The sequence below is a fragment of the Anolis carolinensis genome, chromosome 2 (genome assembly GCF_035594765.1).
Source record: "Anolis carolinensis isolate JA03-04 chromosome 2, rAnoCar3.1.pri, whole genome shotgun sequence".
NCBI lineage: Eukaryota > Metazoa > Chordata > Lepidosauria > Squamata > Dactyloidae > Anolis > Anolis carolinensis.
Window position 1 is genome coordinate 78,295,078 of NC_085842.1, and position 15,992 is coordinate 78,311,069.

Genomic DNA, 15,992 nt, shown 5'->3' on the forward strand with positions numbered 1-15,992 from the left:
CGGCCGAGGCTCCCTTTCACGACACCGTCGGGCTCGCCTGGGAGCGGGCGGAGAGCGGCAACAGTGGCGACACCGAGGGGCCGCGGGGCCGGCGGGGCCGAGCGCGGCCGCGGCTGCAGGAGGCCCAGGCTTAGCAGCACCGCCGGCGGAGGGACCGGAGTGGCCCAGGGCTGGGTAAGCGGCGAGGGCGAGGGGCCGGGCTTGGCTCAGGCAGGCAGGAAGGAGGCCGCGGCAGGCGCCCTTTGTGTGCGAAGAGCCCTCCTCTCCTTCCTGAGGGAAGGAGGAGAAGTCTGCCCCAGTCGGGAAACCCTCCTCCTCCTCCTGCTGCTGCTACTGCTGACGCCTCTGGCCCACTCCCTCTCTTTTGAAAACAGAGCGGCAGGAGGCTCAGTCTGTCCCTCCCCCGAAATGATGGTCACCAGATAGGTTTGGAGTTTCTCTCATTTCCCCAGAATATTTGCGAATCTTGACGTAATAATAATAATAATAATAATAGCAACTGTTGTTTCTTACCTATCTCTCCTTAAGGCGAAGTAAAACATAGTGAAAGTATTTATTATTTATTTACCCTATTTTCTACCCCGCCTTTCTCTACCCCACAGGGGACTCAAAGCGGCTTACATATGGCAACTATTAGATGCCTTGAAACACATAGAATCCTAGAACTGTAAGAGACCTCATGGGCCATCCAGTCCAACCCCCTGCTGAAAAGCAGGGAATCGCATTCAAAGCACCCCCGACATATGGCCATCCAGGTTCTGCTTAAAAGCCTCCAAAGAAGGGGCCTCCACCACACTCTAGGGCAGAGAGTTCCACTGCTGAGTGGCTCTCCCTGTTAGAAAGTTCTTCCTAATGGTTGTTGTATGTCTTTCGGGCTGTGTGGCCATGTTCCAGAACATGTTCTGGAACGTGTTCTGGAACATGGCCACACAGCCCGAAAGACATACAACAACCCTGTGATCCCGGCCATGAAAGCCTTCTACAACACATTCTTCCTAATGTTCAGGTGGAATCTCCTTTCCTGTAGCTTGAAGCCATTGTTCCTAGTCTCCAGGGCAGCAGAATACAAGCTTGCTCCCTCCTCCCTATGACTTCCCCTCATACATAGCTATCATGTCCCTTCTCAGCCTTCTCTTCTGCGGGCTAAACATGCCCAGCTCTTTCAGCCATTCCTCGTAGGGCTTGTTCTCCAGATCCGCAATCATTTTAGTTGCCCTCCTCTGGATACCTTCCAGCTTGTCAACATCTCCTTTCAATTGCGGTGCCCAGAATTGGACATAGTATTCCAGTTGTGGTCTGACCAAGGCAGAATAGAGAGGTAGCATGACTTCCCTAGATCTAGACACTATACTCCTATTGATGCAGACCAAAATCCCATTGGCAATTCACAAAATCACATATAAACAATAAATTAAATTAAGATTTAGGTTAAAGGTTTTCCCCTGACAGCCGTGTCCGACTCTGGGGGTTGGTGCTCATCTCCATTTCTAAGCTGAAGAGCCAGTGTTGTCCATAGATGCCACCAAGGTCATGTGACTGCCTGGAGCGCTGTTAAATTAAAATGAATACATACAAAACATTTAAAACCATTACATTCAGTATTAAAATCATGCTGTCCAAAAATCATAGTCCAAGGCCATTCTGTCGTCATTCTACATATTCCAAGTCAATTATTGCACTGTACTAATCACTGAAAGCCTGATCCCAGAGTCAAGCTTTTACTTTCCCTAAGAAGTCTAAAAGGGAGGGGGCCGATCTAATGTTACTAGGAAAGGAGTTTCACAGCCGAGGGGCCACCACTGAGAAGGCCCTGTCTCTCATCCCCACCAGCCGTGCTTGCAAAGCAGGCGGGACCGAGAGCAGGGCCTCCCCATACAATCTTGATCTCCGAAATCAGTCATTGGGAAGATGCATTTGGACAGATAAGCTGGGCCAGAACCATTTAGGGCAGTGGTTCTCAACCTGCGGTCCCCAGATGTTTTTGGCCTTTAACTTCCAGAAATCCTAAAAGCTGGTAAACTGGCTGGGATTTATCGGAATTGTAGACCATAAGCATCTGGGCACCCCAGGTTGAGAACCACTGGTTTATTCATTTATTTATTATTTACAGTATTTATATTTCGCCCTTCTCACCCCAAAGGGGACTCAGGGCAGATCACATTACACATATAAGGCAAACATTCAGTGCCTTAACATAGAACAAAGACAAAGACAAACACGGGGCTCCGAGCTGGCCTCGAACTCATGACCTCTTGGTCAGAGTGATTTATTGCAGCTGGCTGCAGCTGGTTGCTCAACAGCCTGCGCCATAGCCCAGGCCCAGGTTTAGGGTTTTATAGGCTAAAGCCAGCATTTTGAATTTTGCTTGGTAGCAGACTGGCAGCCATGCATAAAGTACATACATAAAACCTGAGATCATTAAAGACTGAGTATCCCTCACTAGAAATGCTGCACATTTATAACAAAATAATAGTCATAGTTACTATTATGATTATGTTTCTTACCTACTTCTCAAAGCAAGGTAAACCATTTTATCTATTTATCATGTCAGAAGCGAATTGAGAATACAGTCTTTGGAAAAGAATGTGGCTACTTTTTTGAGCAGTAACTTATGTTCTGGGAGTAGTCCTTTATGAAAGTAAATTCCCTGACTTCTGAGCATCATGTCAATAGAGTATTGTAGGTTCCACTAACAATATCCTGTTGTATACATCAATTTCATTACCACCTTGGGGTGACATTTTCTGAATTGGGAGGAAAGACACCAAATGAAAACATTCATAAACAAGTATGGCAGTACAATCTGGATTATGAACAAATATTAGTGAAATCTGCAAATGCTGCAGTATGCAGAGCTTGTATATAGGGTTCTATAGCCAGATAGCCATATCCTTTGTTCCTTTCCTGTCATTTCTTCTTTCCTCTCTTCCATGGCCTCAGAAATTAAATATGCTTTCTAAAAACTAATGTCCGTTTACTGATTCAGTTTACTGAATAAAGTTATAATGTATAAAAAACCACAAACAGAGTTTTTAAAAAACTTGATATTTATACTTAATTTCCTTTGACCAGAGGCTGGCCACTTCAAGTGCCTCTGGTGTCACTGTAAGAAGGTTCACCATTGTGCATGTGGCCTGCATTGTAGTAAGTGGTCTGTGGTTTACTCTTCTCCACACTCGCATGTTATGAACTCCACTGGGTAGCCCCATTTCTTAAGATTGGCTCTGCATCTCTTGATACTAGATTGCAGCTTGTTCAGTGCCTTCCAAGTTGCCTAGTCGTCTGTGTGCCCAGGAGGGAGTTTCTTATCCAGTCTCAGCCACTGATTGAGGTTCAGGGTTTTAGCTTGTCACTTTTGGACTCTCACTTGCTGGGGTGTTCCTGCGAGTATCTCTTAAAAAGCTATTTCTTGATTTAAAACGTTGGCATGCTGGCTGATATCCGAACAGAGGATGGGCCAGAGATGTCAATGCCTTGGTTGAAATACATTAATAAAACATTAGATCATAGTAAAACTTGAGTACCCTTCACTAGAAAAGCTACACATTAATGACAAAATATTATATTAATAATTATGTTTCTTACCCACTTCTCAAGGCAAGGTAAACCATAGTTAAAATACATACAAGATGAGATCATTAAAGAGCATTAAAGGCTATGCATCCAGCATCAAAACCCTGGGCACCAGAAAAGTTTGGGGTTTCAGATATTTTTCCAGAATATTTACATATTCATAACAAAATAATAATAATAATAATAATAATAATAATGGGAAGAATATTTTATTTCTTACCTGCTTCTCAAAGTCAGATACAATATAGTTAGAATACATTGGTAAAACATAAAACCATTAAAGGCTGAGTATCTATCATCCGAACACTGAACATATAAATAGTCCATTGACTTTTTGTATACAGTCCCTCCACTTTTGCAGCTTTGCTTGAATTACTCGTGTATTTTATTAAAATTATGTTCTGTTGGAATCTCTAGATCCTCCAGTGAGATTCTGTGGTCAATGTCTGTGAGGATTGCTGGAGGACCTGGATATTTCTCAGGAGAATACCTCTATAGGCATTTCTAGGTTCTTCACTATGATTATATGGCCAGTTTCCAGAGGATATTGGAGTTGTCCTAGAAGAGTTGTTGTGAGTTTTCCAGGTTGTATGGCCATGTTCTAGAAGCATTTTCTCCGACGTTTTGCCCACACCTATGGCAAGCATCTTCAGAGGTTGAGGGGACCCATACAGCCATACAGCCCGGAAAACTCACAACAACCCAGTGATTCCAGCCATGAAAGTCTTCAACAACACATTGTTCTAGAAAACCTTGACATTCTTAGAGAGGTGCTGTCAAGTCTTTTTAAAAAATAGCAATTTCCGGTTTTTGCAGTTTTTTTTAAATTTCTTGCGGTTTTGTTTCCCTAACTCCAAAGAATATGGAGGGCTGATTGTATTACAAAGCATTTTCAGCAAATTATATCTTTTCTCTTGAACAGTTTAATTTATGCAGTGATCACCAGAAAGTATTTTAGGGGAAACTGCAGGTGCTTTTGTCATGTTTCTGATAAATTCCTCATTTCCTCTTCTACAAGGTTGCAAGATATCGTGCAGTTTTCATAGAAGTGACATTTGCCCTTATTATAATGTAAAAGATCTTTGGTTGTTTATGTAATGAGATTGTTTCAGGTTTTGTAATAAGAAAAAATATTTGAATTTTGTTATGTAAATAAAATTTGATTTTGCATTTTTTATTTTGAAAGTTGAAAAATTGGGAATTATTATTTTTAAAAATAATATTTTTTGAGCTCCAAAACAAGATTATATTCCAGATATTGTTTTATTATTATTATTATTAATAATAATAATAATAATAATAATAATAATAATTTTATTTTTGTACCCCGCCACCATCTCCCCAGAGGGACTTGTTTTGCTATCAATGTGGATTCTGGGAGTTATAAATAAAAAGGCATTCAAAGCTGTTGTATTTATTACTTGGAAATATATTGGCTGCTTTATTATTTAAAGATAAAAAGCAATATCTAACAAAGATATTAAATCTTGAAACAAGTATCAGCACGCCAATTAATTTTTTAAAGTCATAACCATTGGATGTATATACAGTTATTGCTGTTGGAACTAAATAGGGTTTGCTTTTTAAAAAAGGTCTTTAGTTTTCTGCAAAAAATTATTCTGGAGATGTTGAGGCAAGGTGTTCTGGAGACTAGATGCCGCCCTATATAGGTTGCTATTAGATGTTTTGGCCAAGCATTTTTTATTGCGTGTTCCAGTCTTGATTTTCAAATTTCCCATGTTTTTCCACTTGCACCCATGCAAAACAATTGTTGAAGCATCTCCCTCCACTATTTCCCCTGAAGAAAATTGTCCTTGAATCTGCTGCACTCTGAATGTATCAGCTGATGGGACATTGAGTTGCCAGCATTATAGTAAGACTCCCATCTTTATATTACTTATATATGGATAACAGTAAAAATATATTTATTTTCATGAAGCTGTTGGCTCACAAAATGAAGGCTGCAGCCTATTGGTGTAAAGCAGGACTGAATATGATCCAGTCCTGCAGGTGATGTTGGACTTCAACTCCTAGCATCCTTTTGGCCAGCACTTCTGAGAATTGTAATCCAACACATCAGAAGGGCTTTATAATTCCTCAATCTTTCACTTGTGGAAAGATTTTTCTTTACTGGAAAATCAGACTCCAGTCCAAACAGTGGGCAAAGTGTGGCCTGGAAACAGTATGCTGTCCCCAGGGCCACCAAAAGTTAAAAAATACTGTTCTGAAATTTTCCAAAATACACTAGGGGGAAATTTCCCCCACATTTGAAGGGCCTTAGTGCTTAAAAATGCATTTAAAAAAAAGTTTTCCCACATAATGTCCTATGGGACCGTGAGTTGCATTTCCATTGTATTCCTTCACTCCCAGGGAACAAATATAGGCTCAGGAGGGTCCTGTTTTGAAACAAGAAGTGACTTGTGCTCGTGTTCACTTTTTAAAAAGACCCAAGAAAGTATTCCGGAAGAAAATATTTTTCAGGAGCAGTTGAGCCAGTGGTAAAGCCCTCTAAGGTCTCCTGGTAGCTAACGTGGCCACCTGGCCTTCCATGGTTGTCCAACTCTACTCGTGTTCTATACTAACGAATTCAGCAGTAAGTTCCTTGTAACTCCTTGGGGCTTTGTGTCTTAGTATAATACATCTTGTACATGGAGACAGTTTTGCTTTTCCAAAATGTTTGCCTGCTTCAGGGTAGTGACATAACAGATATAGCTCACCCTTTCTAGCCCATTTGAATCTTAAAAGTTTTTAAAATTACTACTTTATTTTTGTCTGTATTTTTCGGTTTTGTTGTCATGCTCCAGTCTATCATGTCTTCATTGACATGGAGAATATATTTCCAAACAAAAAATAAAAAGTGTGTTGGGTGTTATCTACATATTAATAAAAAATTAAAGGCATTATAAAGTCTCTCAGCAACTTCATGTAGATAAAGTTAGATTATGACTGCTTGCTTAATTAATTTTCTGGTTTTCTAAGTAAGACTGTTGAGCTTATAACTAAGGTAATGGTTTTCCCTTGACATTAAGTCTAGTCATGTCCGACTCTGGGTGTTGGTGCTCATCTCCATCTAAGCCGAAGTGCCGACATTGTCCGTAGATACCTCCAAGGTCATGCGGCTGGCATGACTACTTGGAGCGCCGTTACCTTCCTGCCGGAGCAGTACCTATTGATCTACTCACATTTCCATGTTTTTGAACTGCTAGGTTGGCAGAAGCTGGAGCTAACAGCGGGAACTCACCCTGCTCCACACCTTAATTACCAATCAGTATTTAATATTAACATGTATTTGAACTAATTTAAATTGTGAACTCTATATAGTAAGTGTTATAAATTCTTTATTAGAATTATGTAAGTGTTATGAATGCTTTCCTAGTCAATGAAAATCAAGATTTTTTTCTGTTGACTAAATGGGAGTAGGATTGCACCCTTAGTTTGCTCATTCTAAGAATTATCTTTAAACCCAGCATTAATCCTACCCAGCATAGTCCCATTGCAATCATAGAAGACTATCCAGTTTCATTCATTTCAGTGGGTCTGTTCTAGATATGACTAATATTGGGCTTAGACTGCTATTTTAAAGATATTTTTCGGAATGCCATTTAACCTAGCATCTGTGTTCCTGCTTTTTTATTCTTCTGCAGTATATTGTTCCTTCCAAATTCCTTGATTTACCTGTTCTCCCCTTTATTCCCCTGTGTTTTTCTTTCCTTTTGTTGTCTTCTCTTTCAGTTTTGGCTGTACTAATGCTACTCCTGACTTGGTGCTTTAAGGATTTGCCTTTTCTCAGTTTCTTTACTTGCCTATCTGACATAATGAGGAGACTGGCTTTTCGTGGTGCTGGTTGTACTCTGGTAAATCTGGTAATTTACAGATAATGTGTGTGTGCTGTTTTGTCCCTCTTCCTCACATCTCAGCCATTTTTATTTTATATTTGGCTTAACAGCTCATGCTTGTTCATTTATCTCATTCATGAGTTTGTAATTAAACCACTTCTCTGAATATGAAAAGCTGACATCTAACCCAATTCTGCTAAACTAATAATACTTTTAAAATACTTGTATGAACAAGATACAAGGAGTTGTAGATGTATGCGTACAATTTGTGCAATGTTAGTTATTACTTTGGAAATCAGTAACATTTAATTACTCTATATATTCATGTATAAGTCTAGAAATTTTAATCAAAAATCAACCCAAAAAAACTGAGTTGATGTATTCCCAAGTCAGTGTATGTACTGTACCTTAACTCTAAAAAAAAAACCCATCCCCACTCTGAACAGAATGGCGAAAGACAAGAGTTTAGTCTGTCCTAGAAGAACCTAAAAGAAGCACTCACTTCCTCTACTCTGCTATGGCACAACTTCTGATCTTTTTAATTCTGTGGGTGGAGAAATGGCAATGGCGGCCAGAGATGTTTGGTGTCTGTCCCCTCCCCCTGTCCATGGGTCATAGGTAAAGGTAATGGTTTCTCCCTGATATTAAGTCTAGTTGTGTCTAACTCTGGGCGTTGGTGCTCATCTCCGTTTCTAAGCCAAAGAGCTGCCATTGTCCGTAGATATCTCCAAGGTCATGTGGCGGGCATGACTGCATGGAGTGTTGTTACCTTCCTACCAGAGTTGTGCCTATTGATCTACTCAAATTTCATGTTTTCGAACTGCTAGGTTGGCAGAAGCTGGGGCTAACAGCGGGAGCTCACCCCACTCCCCGGACTTGAACCGCCAACCTTTCGGTCAGCAAGTCCAGTAGCTCAGTGGTTTAACCCGCTGTGCTATTGGGGGGCTTCTACCAAAATCCATAATTTTGTACCCCAAACCTACCCTTGATGTATACATGGGATCAGCTTATACATGAGTATGTATGGTTCTGCTATCTTTATGCCTTACTTAGTAAACCAAATTTAATAGTATTAAATATTGAGAGTGCCGCCTTCCTTATATATAATTATGATTCTAAATGGTTTTTGTATGATTTATTTAAGGCAGGGTTTGAAATGATACTGAGGACAAAATTGATTATGTTGCGGAAAAACGTTGGTTTAAGTTCACTGTGTGAGTTTATTCTTTTAGTCTGTACTTGTTTTGAGACAATTCCATGTATTGTGTTCTTCAGCCATTGTGAGCAGCTCAGGTCAATTAGTTCCATCTGCATTGTGTTCTTGGTGTTGTCAGATGAAATTAAAAATAATTAAAAGCAGGGTATTCTCTTTTCAAACTTGGAAAATTTTCCTTCAGTTTCAGCACTCATATTTTCATTTTTGTATCCAGTTTTAAATTTGCTTTTAGGTCTTTGGGGTGGGGGGAACCCAAACGTGGCTTACACTGAAGAGCCTTTCAAAGATTTTTTTTCAGCATAAAGCCATAGTACTCTAATTTTTAAATTTACATTTTAAGACTATTGGGCCACAGAGCAACTCTTCAAGAAGCTCCCACTGAATATGATTTCATATATTGTCCATATATTGACAAATGCATCTTTTGTGACATAACAGTCTCAATCAACAGAGTCAGTCATACTTACATTCTTTGCAATAATGCAAAGTGATTAAGAGGAGACTACATGCAACTGAACATCTCTATATCGAAACGAATGTGCCTAATATTTAGATGGGAGTCGTATGTTATTGAGGTTTTCATGGATGTGAAATATTTAGGAGTACTTTACTGCGTGAAACAGCATCCTCATGTTCTCGGTTTCACAGCATAAGTCCATATCATTGACTATCTTGGGGATGAATGGTCATCCCAAAGAAAGATATGGAGAAAACATGGTGAAACTATTTTTGGACACATTTCCCTGACTAATTTTTGATGTAATCCCATTAATAAGAGGAATTAAAAATGTTAATCTTTTCTATACTCTTGAGATACATTTCTAGAAATACAGTCATACCTCCACATTTGTGGTTTTGACTTTTACAATTTGATTATTTGTGAATTTTATTTTAAACGTTTTGTCTAGTAATCTCTAGCTCTTTCAGTGTGATTCTACAGTCAACTTTCTCATTTTGTGCTGGGGAACCTAAACATTCATACAGTAGAGAGAGCGCCTCCTAGCAATTTCTGAGTTTTCCAGTGTGGTTTTGTGTTCTGCTTCCATCAGAAGTTGACATAGTGTTTTGCTGGAAGTCCTACAAGTTCCCAGAGAGTGGGGTTTTCTCAGGTTAAAAAATTAGCAATTTCTTTAATAGCATTTTTTTCACTTTCGTGGCAGTCCTGTGCCCCTCAGCCCAATGAATTTGGAGGGCTGATTGTAATAAAGAATGTATGAATAAAATTTTACAGTAGGATTCTCCCCTTTCTGTTCTTGCGTACCCCTGCCCTGATCTGAAGGGAGTAGACTTTGTATATGTGTGGTTCTGTCAGTCGGAGAAGTTATTATTTGGGTGGTACTGAGCCTAGGTGACAAAAACAATATTATTGGATTAAAATTTTCTCAGTCTTTTGACCCTTCATAGCAGAGCTGCATAAATTATTTCCTTCTGATTGTACGGTCTGCCCCGTCTGTGCAGTCTTTATGTCTGTTGCCAAACACAATTTCGCTTTCCTGGGCTTACCAAAATAGGTGGGCCTTCAGACACCTGACAGCCTCAAATAACTGTCATAACTGTCATACCACAAATTGTTCATGCCAACTTCATAGTTACATTTACCATAATCAGATACTTTAAAAGATGTCTTGAACTGAATGGTTGTGGTTGTATGTTGATCATACTTTGTGTAAATGTTCCTTAAAAAGATTTTCTTTTTCTCTGATAATTGAGGATGTATAGATGACCAGGTTCTTTTTTTAATTGAATCATGGAGATCAGTTTTATGCCTGCCTTAATTTTAAAGTTGTATTTTACTTTGAAGGCACTTTGCAGCTGAAAGAAACTAAAGAAATATTCAGATACATAAAGTGAGGCCTTTGGTCTGTGTTGATTGTAACAGAAAATCCCTAATTGTGACAAACTGCAATTGAACTTAGTTTTGTTTGAACTGTAAGGTTAAATTAAAGTCCAAATTCCATTTCTGATCATGGAAGCTAAGCAGGGTCGGTTCTGGGTGATATTTAGATGAGGGACCATTAAGGAATACTAGATGTTATAGCAGTGGTTCTCAACCTATGGGTCCCCAGTTTTGGCCTACAGCTCCAGGAATCCCAGCCAGTTTACCAGGTGTTAGGATTTCTGAGAGTTGAAGGCCAAAACATCTGGGGACCCACAGGACCCATAGCCTATGCTATAGGCTATATTTTAGAGGATGGAACTGGAAAAACCACCTCTGAGTATTCCTTGCCTTTAAAAAAAACCCTGTGAATTTCATGGGATAGCCATAAGTAGAGAGGCAACTTGAAGGTCCATACACACAAAATGGATGAATACTTATCTATGTTCCTGGTTAAACATGCAGTATATTAGTCCTCTGTGCAAAAGAAAATTTCTTGCATAGATATGTGTATTAGAGGTAAACCAGGATTTTTTTCATCTCAGCTTTAGTCCTGATTGTAATGTTCATTTCACTATTGCATTTTTGTCATCCACGTAATAACATGCTTCTATGGATTATTTTAATGGGCAAATGTACAAAAGTTTGGGCAAGATTTTATCTATGTACTAGCAAGACATTTCTATGAACTGTGATGCTTTGAGATATTACATGGAAAGTCTCAAGTTTAAGAACATTTTTCTTTATTATAGAAGAAGTTGGATTCCATGGGCTCAAAGCGGCGAAGGGCTACTTCTCCTTCCAGCAGTGCCAGCGGCGGTGATTTCGATGATAGTCACCATTCTTCAAATACACCAGGTCCAAGCAGGAAGAGAAGACGACTCTCCAACCTCCCAACTGTTGATCCTGTAAGTGTGTTTACTGTTTGAATTTTCTCTAGACTATCATACGATTTTTACAGGGAAAGGGTGAGACTATAGCTTAGTATCCTCAGCATGGGTGTTTGGACTATCAAAGCTTTCTTCCAGAATTTTCACATTAGAATGATATGCTACATACATTATTTAGTGGGAATGCAGTGCTGGTGATTCTTAGTGGTATTTCACAAATTAAATTGTGTTTAGCTATAAGGTTGACTAATTAAATTTCAAAGTTAACACATCCAGGGATAAAGAGGACATCATTTTTTCTGGTTATCGTTCATTTAATGGAGACATGACTTTGTTGAGTTGTTTCATTACTACAGGGACCAATACCTTCTGATGAAAAGGATACATGGTTGATAATCTGTGAGGAAGTAGTTATGGTTTAACTCTCCTTACTTCTTCTTTCTGTTCTAGTTAGGTTTTCATTGTTTATTCGCAGCAGCACCATAGCCAAAAGCTAAATTATGAAGTAGATAAGATTCTGGGCTTGATTCTGGTAGCAGGAGCTACCAATTCAAAACTCAGTTCAGATTTGTATTCACTAGCCTTCATCTTGTCTTTTTTCTCCTCTGTAAAATGGAAAGTGTAATGTTAACTGTTCTTGTAAAGATACAGAGAATATCTTAGGGGAATGCTTATGTTTAAGTTTATATAATTGTGTTTAATGGCTTTGTGTTTTAGATTGCAGTATGCCATGAATTATACAATACAATCAGAGATTACAAAGATGAACAAGGAAGGCTTCTGTGTGAGCTCTTTATTCGGGCCCCCAAGAGAAGGTAAGGAGTTGACATTTATAAGAAATCTCTGCTAAGGTCACATTTCCTGAAATTTACAAGTTGTACCTAATGCCTAAGAAACTCAAGATCCCCCCTCCTTCAGCCTCCTTTTCTTTATAACCAGTCATTTCTGAGAGCTTGTATAACCCTCAGAAAAGGCTTTGAGGTGTGTGCACAAGCCATGAAGACATGGGTGAGGAGTTCTCCCTCTGCAATGTCTTTTGCAGTCATGCTGCATTATGTTCAACAAATGTGTTCTCAAATAGTCACTTTTTACAAAGTTTAATATAGAGTGCAAAATCCAAGTAATTTTTTTCTGCTAGTAAAAAGCACTGTCAACAGAATGGAGAGAGAGGATGTCAGTTTGCTAAGAAACTTTGCCCTCTGTATCTCCATGTGTACACAAAATGTCTTCTGGGGGACTGGGGATTTTTGGATCAGATTTGCTATGTGGTGTTTGAGAATGCAGAGGCAGGAGAAGACCTCTATCTGCATCCTCAAATACCACATAGCAAATCTGCTTCAGAAATCCCCAGTCCCTCAGAACAGATTGGATTCTGATATTGGATTCTTCCTGTGATTTTAAAAAACTGCTTATTTGATGCAAACAAAACAGCAAAAATCAGCGCAAACAACAGAAAAAAAATGGCAGCTTTATTCCCCCCCCCCCCCCCCCCTGGGGTGGAATTTGATGCAGGTTTTGGTGGTTCCTTTGTTTGTGAATTGTAGTTTTCTTAGTTGCCTGCTTACATTTCTTCCTTGGAAACCCCAACAGATCTGATCACTTCGTGTTTTTTGCACCTGCGGAGTCTGATCCATGACCTTTAGTTCAACCACAGAGGCAGCTGAATCCACCTTGACAGGATGTGTGTCATTTCTTTTGTATTTCATCTGCCTATCCTTTCTTGTGCTCTATTGGTACAAAACAGTCCAATTGGTGTAATAGGGATTTCTCTTGGAGGGGAGTGCAGGCTCAAGATTTACATTCAGAAGCCGGAAAAATCTTGCTGAGTGCACATTTACAACACCAATCATAGCCTGGCTAAATGGGACAGTTTTACAACCTGACCTTCCTGATGTCAGCTCCCTCAGAGGTGACTCTAGTGATGAAGAGGCTGCCTGCTCTTATTTGTGTTACTTATTTGCACTAATTACAGAGACAACTTTTGCTGTTTCTTTCAAACCTTTCATTGAAAAATAATTTATATTTTCTTTTTTCTCACATTGCAATATTTTGACATTGCAACATTTGGCATATTTTCATAAGTAGACACTAAATAGTGTTACATTTTTTTTACCTTGAATGCATTTCTTTTGACAATATTTTATGTGGTGTAAAACTTTCATTTATAGAATTATAGAGTATACCATCTTATGTATTGTCAGTACTGCAACTTTTGCTTGCATTAACTACATTTTCAATAATTTATTATTACAACAGAAATCAGCCAGATTACTATGAAGTAGTTTCTCAGCCTATTGATTTAATGAAAATCCAACAGAAGCTAAAAATGGAAGAATATGATGATGTGAACGTGTTAACTACTGACTTCCAGCTGCTATTTAATAATGCAAAAGCCTATTATAAGGTGACAAATACTTTATTTTAGAAAACATCATTTGCTTGTTCTGTCCACATTAAGTACAAAAGTGGGAGGACTTCAGTCATCTCTCTCATTTGCAGTACTAAGCGTTTCAGTTTTCTAAAGCGGTATGTATTGTGAAGGAGCATTTATTTTCTATTCTGCCTTTATTTTTATTTTTTTGTAGAGTAATTGCACTAAACTAAATTGTTATTTTATTTGTACACATTATTTCTGGGGGATTATAACTCTGTCAGTTTTATTTCTAACACAAAAGATGCTCTTGATGGCCTGGAAATTTGTTTAGGAACAAACAAATCCTTTGGTTCTTTTACACAGCCAGACTCCCCTGAATATAAGGCTGCCTGCAAACTGTGGGATTTATATTTACGCACAAAAAATGAATTTGTTCAGAAGGGAGATCCTGATTATGAAGATGATGATGATGATGACAATCAAGGGACAATTTCTGAAATAGTGAGTGCAAATCCCCCCACCCCCGCTCTTCAAAAGCCAAGTAAGAATTTCTAGTGTAAAGTGTGTGCTCTCTCTATAATATATATGTGTGTGTGTGTGTGTGTGTATCCTATTTTAACATATGCTGCCAAAATAGTTCTTATATGTTCAGATAAACACAACAGAATTTTTAAAAATTAGATGTGAATTCTTTATACATGTCACTAGTAATCAGGGCTGTAGCCAAGGGGGAGGTTTAGAGTTTACTCATGAATGTGAAGTGGTTAACAAAATCCCTGAGTCTCCACTGAAGTTTATCTGTCTTGAGTGTCCACTGAAGTTTATCGATGGAGCCTGATTTCTAAATTATTTTGTGTTATGGAACTACTCTTCATGATTTGCTAAAAAAAGGTTTCAACCCCTCTCCCTCCCATTTTTTTCTGGCTATGGCCCTGCTAGTAATACATTCTTAATCTTGATAGTATATATTATAATACTTTTGTTTTCCCTAAAACCTATACACCCATGAACCTACTTAACATGTTCCAGTTTATCTTTATTGTAAGGCAGCTAATCTTTAATAGCTAACATAAAAAAGAGCAATCAGTTGTTCAAATTATTATTATTATTTTACCAGTCTTCTCCGGGTCACTTAAAAGAAATTCTTGAACAGCTTCTTGAGGCAGTAGTTGTAGCAGCAAATCCATCGGGCCGCCTCATTAGTGAACTTTTTCAGAAGCTTCCATCCAAAGTGGTGAGTAACAGTGTTGCCATTTTGATTATATAAACATTTTTCCCTATAAAATCTCCATTGAAGTTGACAGAAACTAGACAGACACAACAGGGGCCACTAGACTGCATCACAATTTAGATTTATATGTTATGTATGCTGTTTGTAAGGCAACCATTGTGAAAAAACTAATGTAACATATGTGTGACCGCTAATGCCAATTAAAGGCAGTGGTTATAAGAAGCTGCAAATCTCAAATTTAGTAATATGTAAAGAAGACTTTGATTTCAAGGTGCTGAGAACAGACAGAAAGGATGGTCACTTTATTAGTTTAAATCCTGTAATTTATTCCTCAGGAAGTCTTTTCACATTATGTAGTGCTCTGTGTTTAGGACCATGCATCTTGCAATGTGTTCTAAGGCACTTTGCACAAAAGTTTATGCTTTATAAATTTCAAGTGTGTTCAGAATTGTAGTTTTCTATTATATCTTTGAACTGGCAGTAGGGTAGTTAATAGATTATGTTATAATTGCTTCAAATAGAATGAAAAGCACTCAAAATCTCTGTTTTTTAGCACTATCCAGACTATTATGCAATAATTAAAGAGCCTATAGACCTGAAGACAGTTGCACAGCGAATACAGGTACAGTATAATTTGAGCAATCCCCCATGTTGTTTAACATCTACATAAAGCTGCTGGGTGAGATCATCTGGAGTTTTAGAGTTCGATGTCATCTGTATGCAGATGATGTCCAATTCTACTACTCCTTTTCACCAGATGCTAAGGAGGCTGACCAGGTCGTGAACCGGTACTTCACCGCTGTGACGATCTAGATAAGAGCAAAAAATTGAAGTTGAATCCAGACAAGATGGAGGTCCCCCTGGTCAGTCGTAAGACCGAACAGGGTATAGGGTTATAGCCTGTGCTGGGTGGGGTCACACTCCCCTTGAAGGCACAGGTTTGCAGCTTGGGAGTCTGAGCCTGAAACCTCAGGTTTCGGCAGTGGCAAGGGGGGC

The 15,992-nt window shown here is 38.9% G+C and overlaps 1 protein-coding gene across 11 annotated transcripts in view; it reads left to right on the forward strand.

The window, feature by feature from the left end:
- Positions 1 to 18: 18 nt before the first annotated feature.
- Positions 19 to 15,992, forward strand: part of pbrm1 (polybromo 1) — a 72,677-nt gene continuing 56,703 nt past the window's right edge. For 7 of the 11 annotated variants that reach the window (XM_016991588.2, XM_062970033.1, XM_016991587.2 and 4 more), the window contains exons 1-8: positions 19 to 174; positions 7,306 to 7,427; positions 11,254 to 11,409; positions 12,109 to 12,206; positions 13,648 to 13,795; positions 14,129 to 14,266; positions 14,883 to 14,999; positions 15,550 to 15,618. In XM_016991588.2, coding sequence (XP_016847077.1) covers positions 7,320 to 7,427; positions 11,254 to 11,409; positions 12,109 to 12,206; positions 13,648 to 13,795; positions 14,129 to 14,266; positions 14,883 to 14,999; positions 15,550 to 15,618 — 834 coding nt within the window. In that variant the 5' untranslated portion in view covers positions 19 to 174; positions 7,306 to 7,319. The remainder of the gene's footprint in view (positions 175 to 7,305; positions 7,428 to 11,253; positions 11,410 to 12,108; positions 12,207 to 13,647; positions 13,796 to 14,128; positions 14,267 to 14,882; positions 15,000 to 15,549; positions 15,619 to 15,992) is intronic. The other 4 variants (XM_016991589.2, XM_062970032.1, XM_016991591.2 and 1 more) reach the window with 3 other exon arrangements.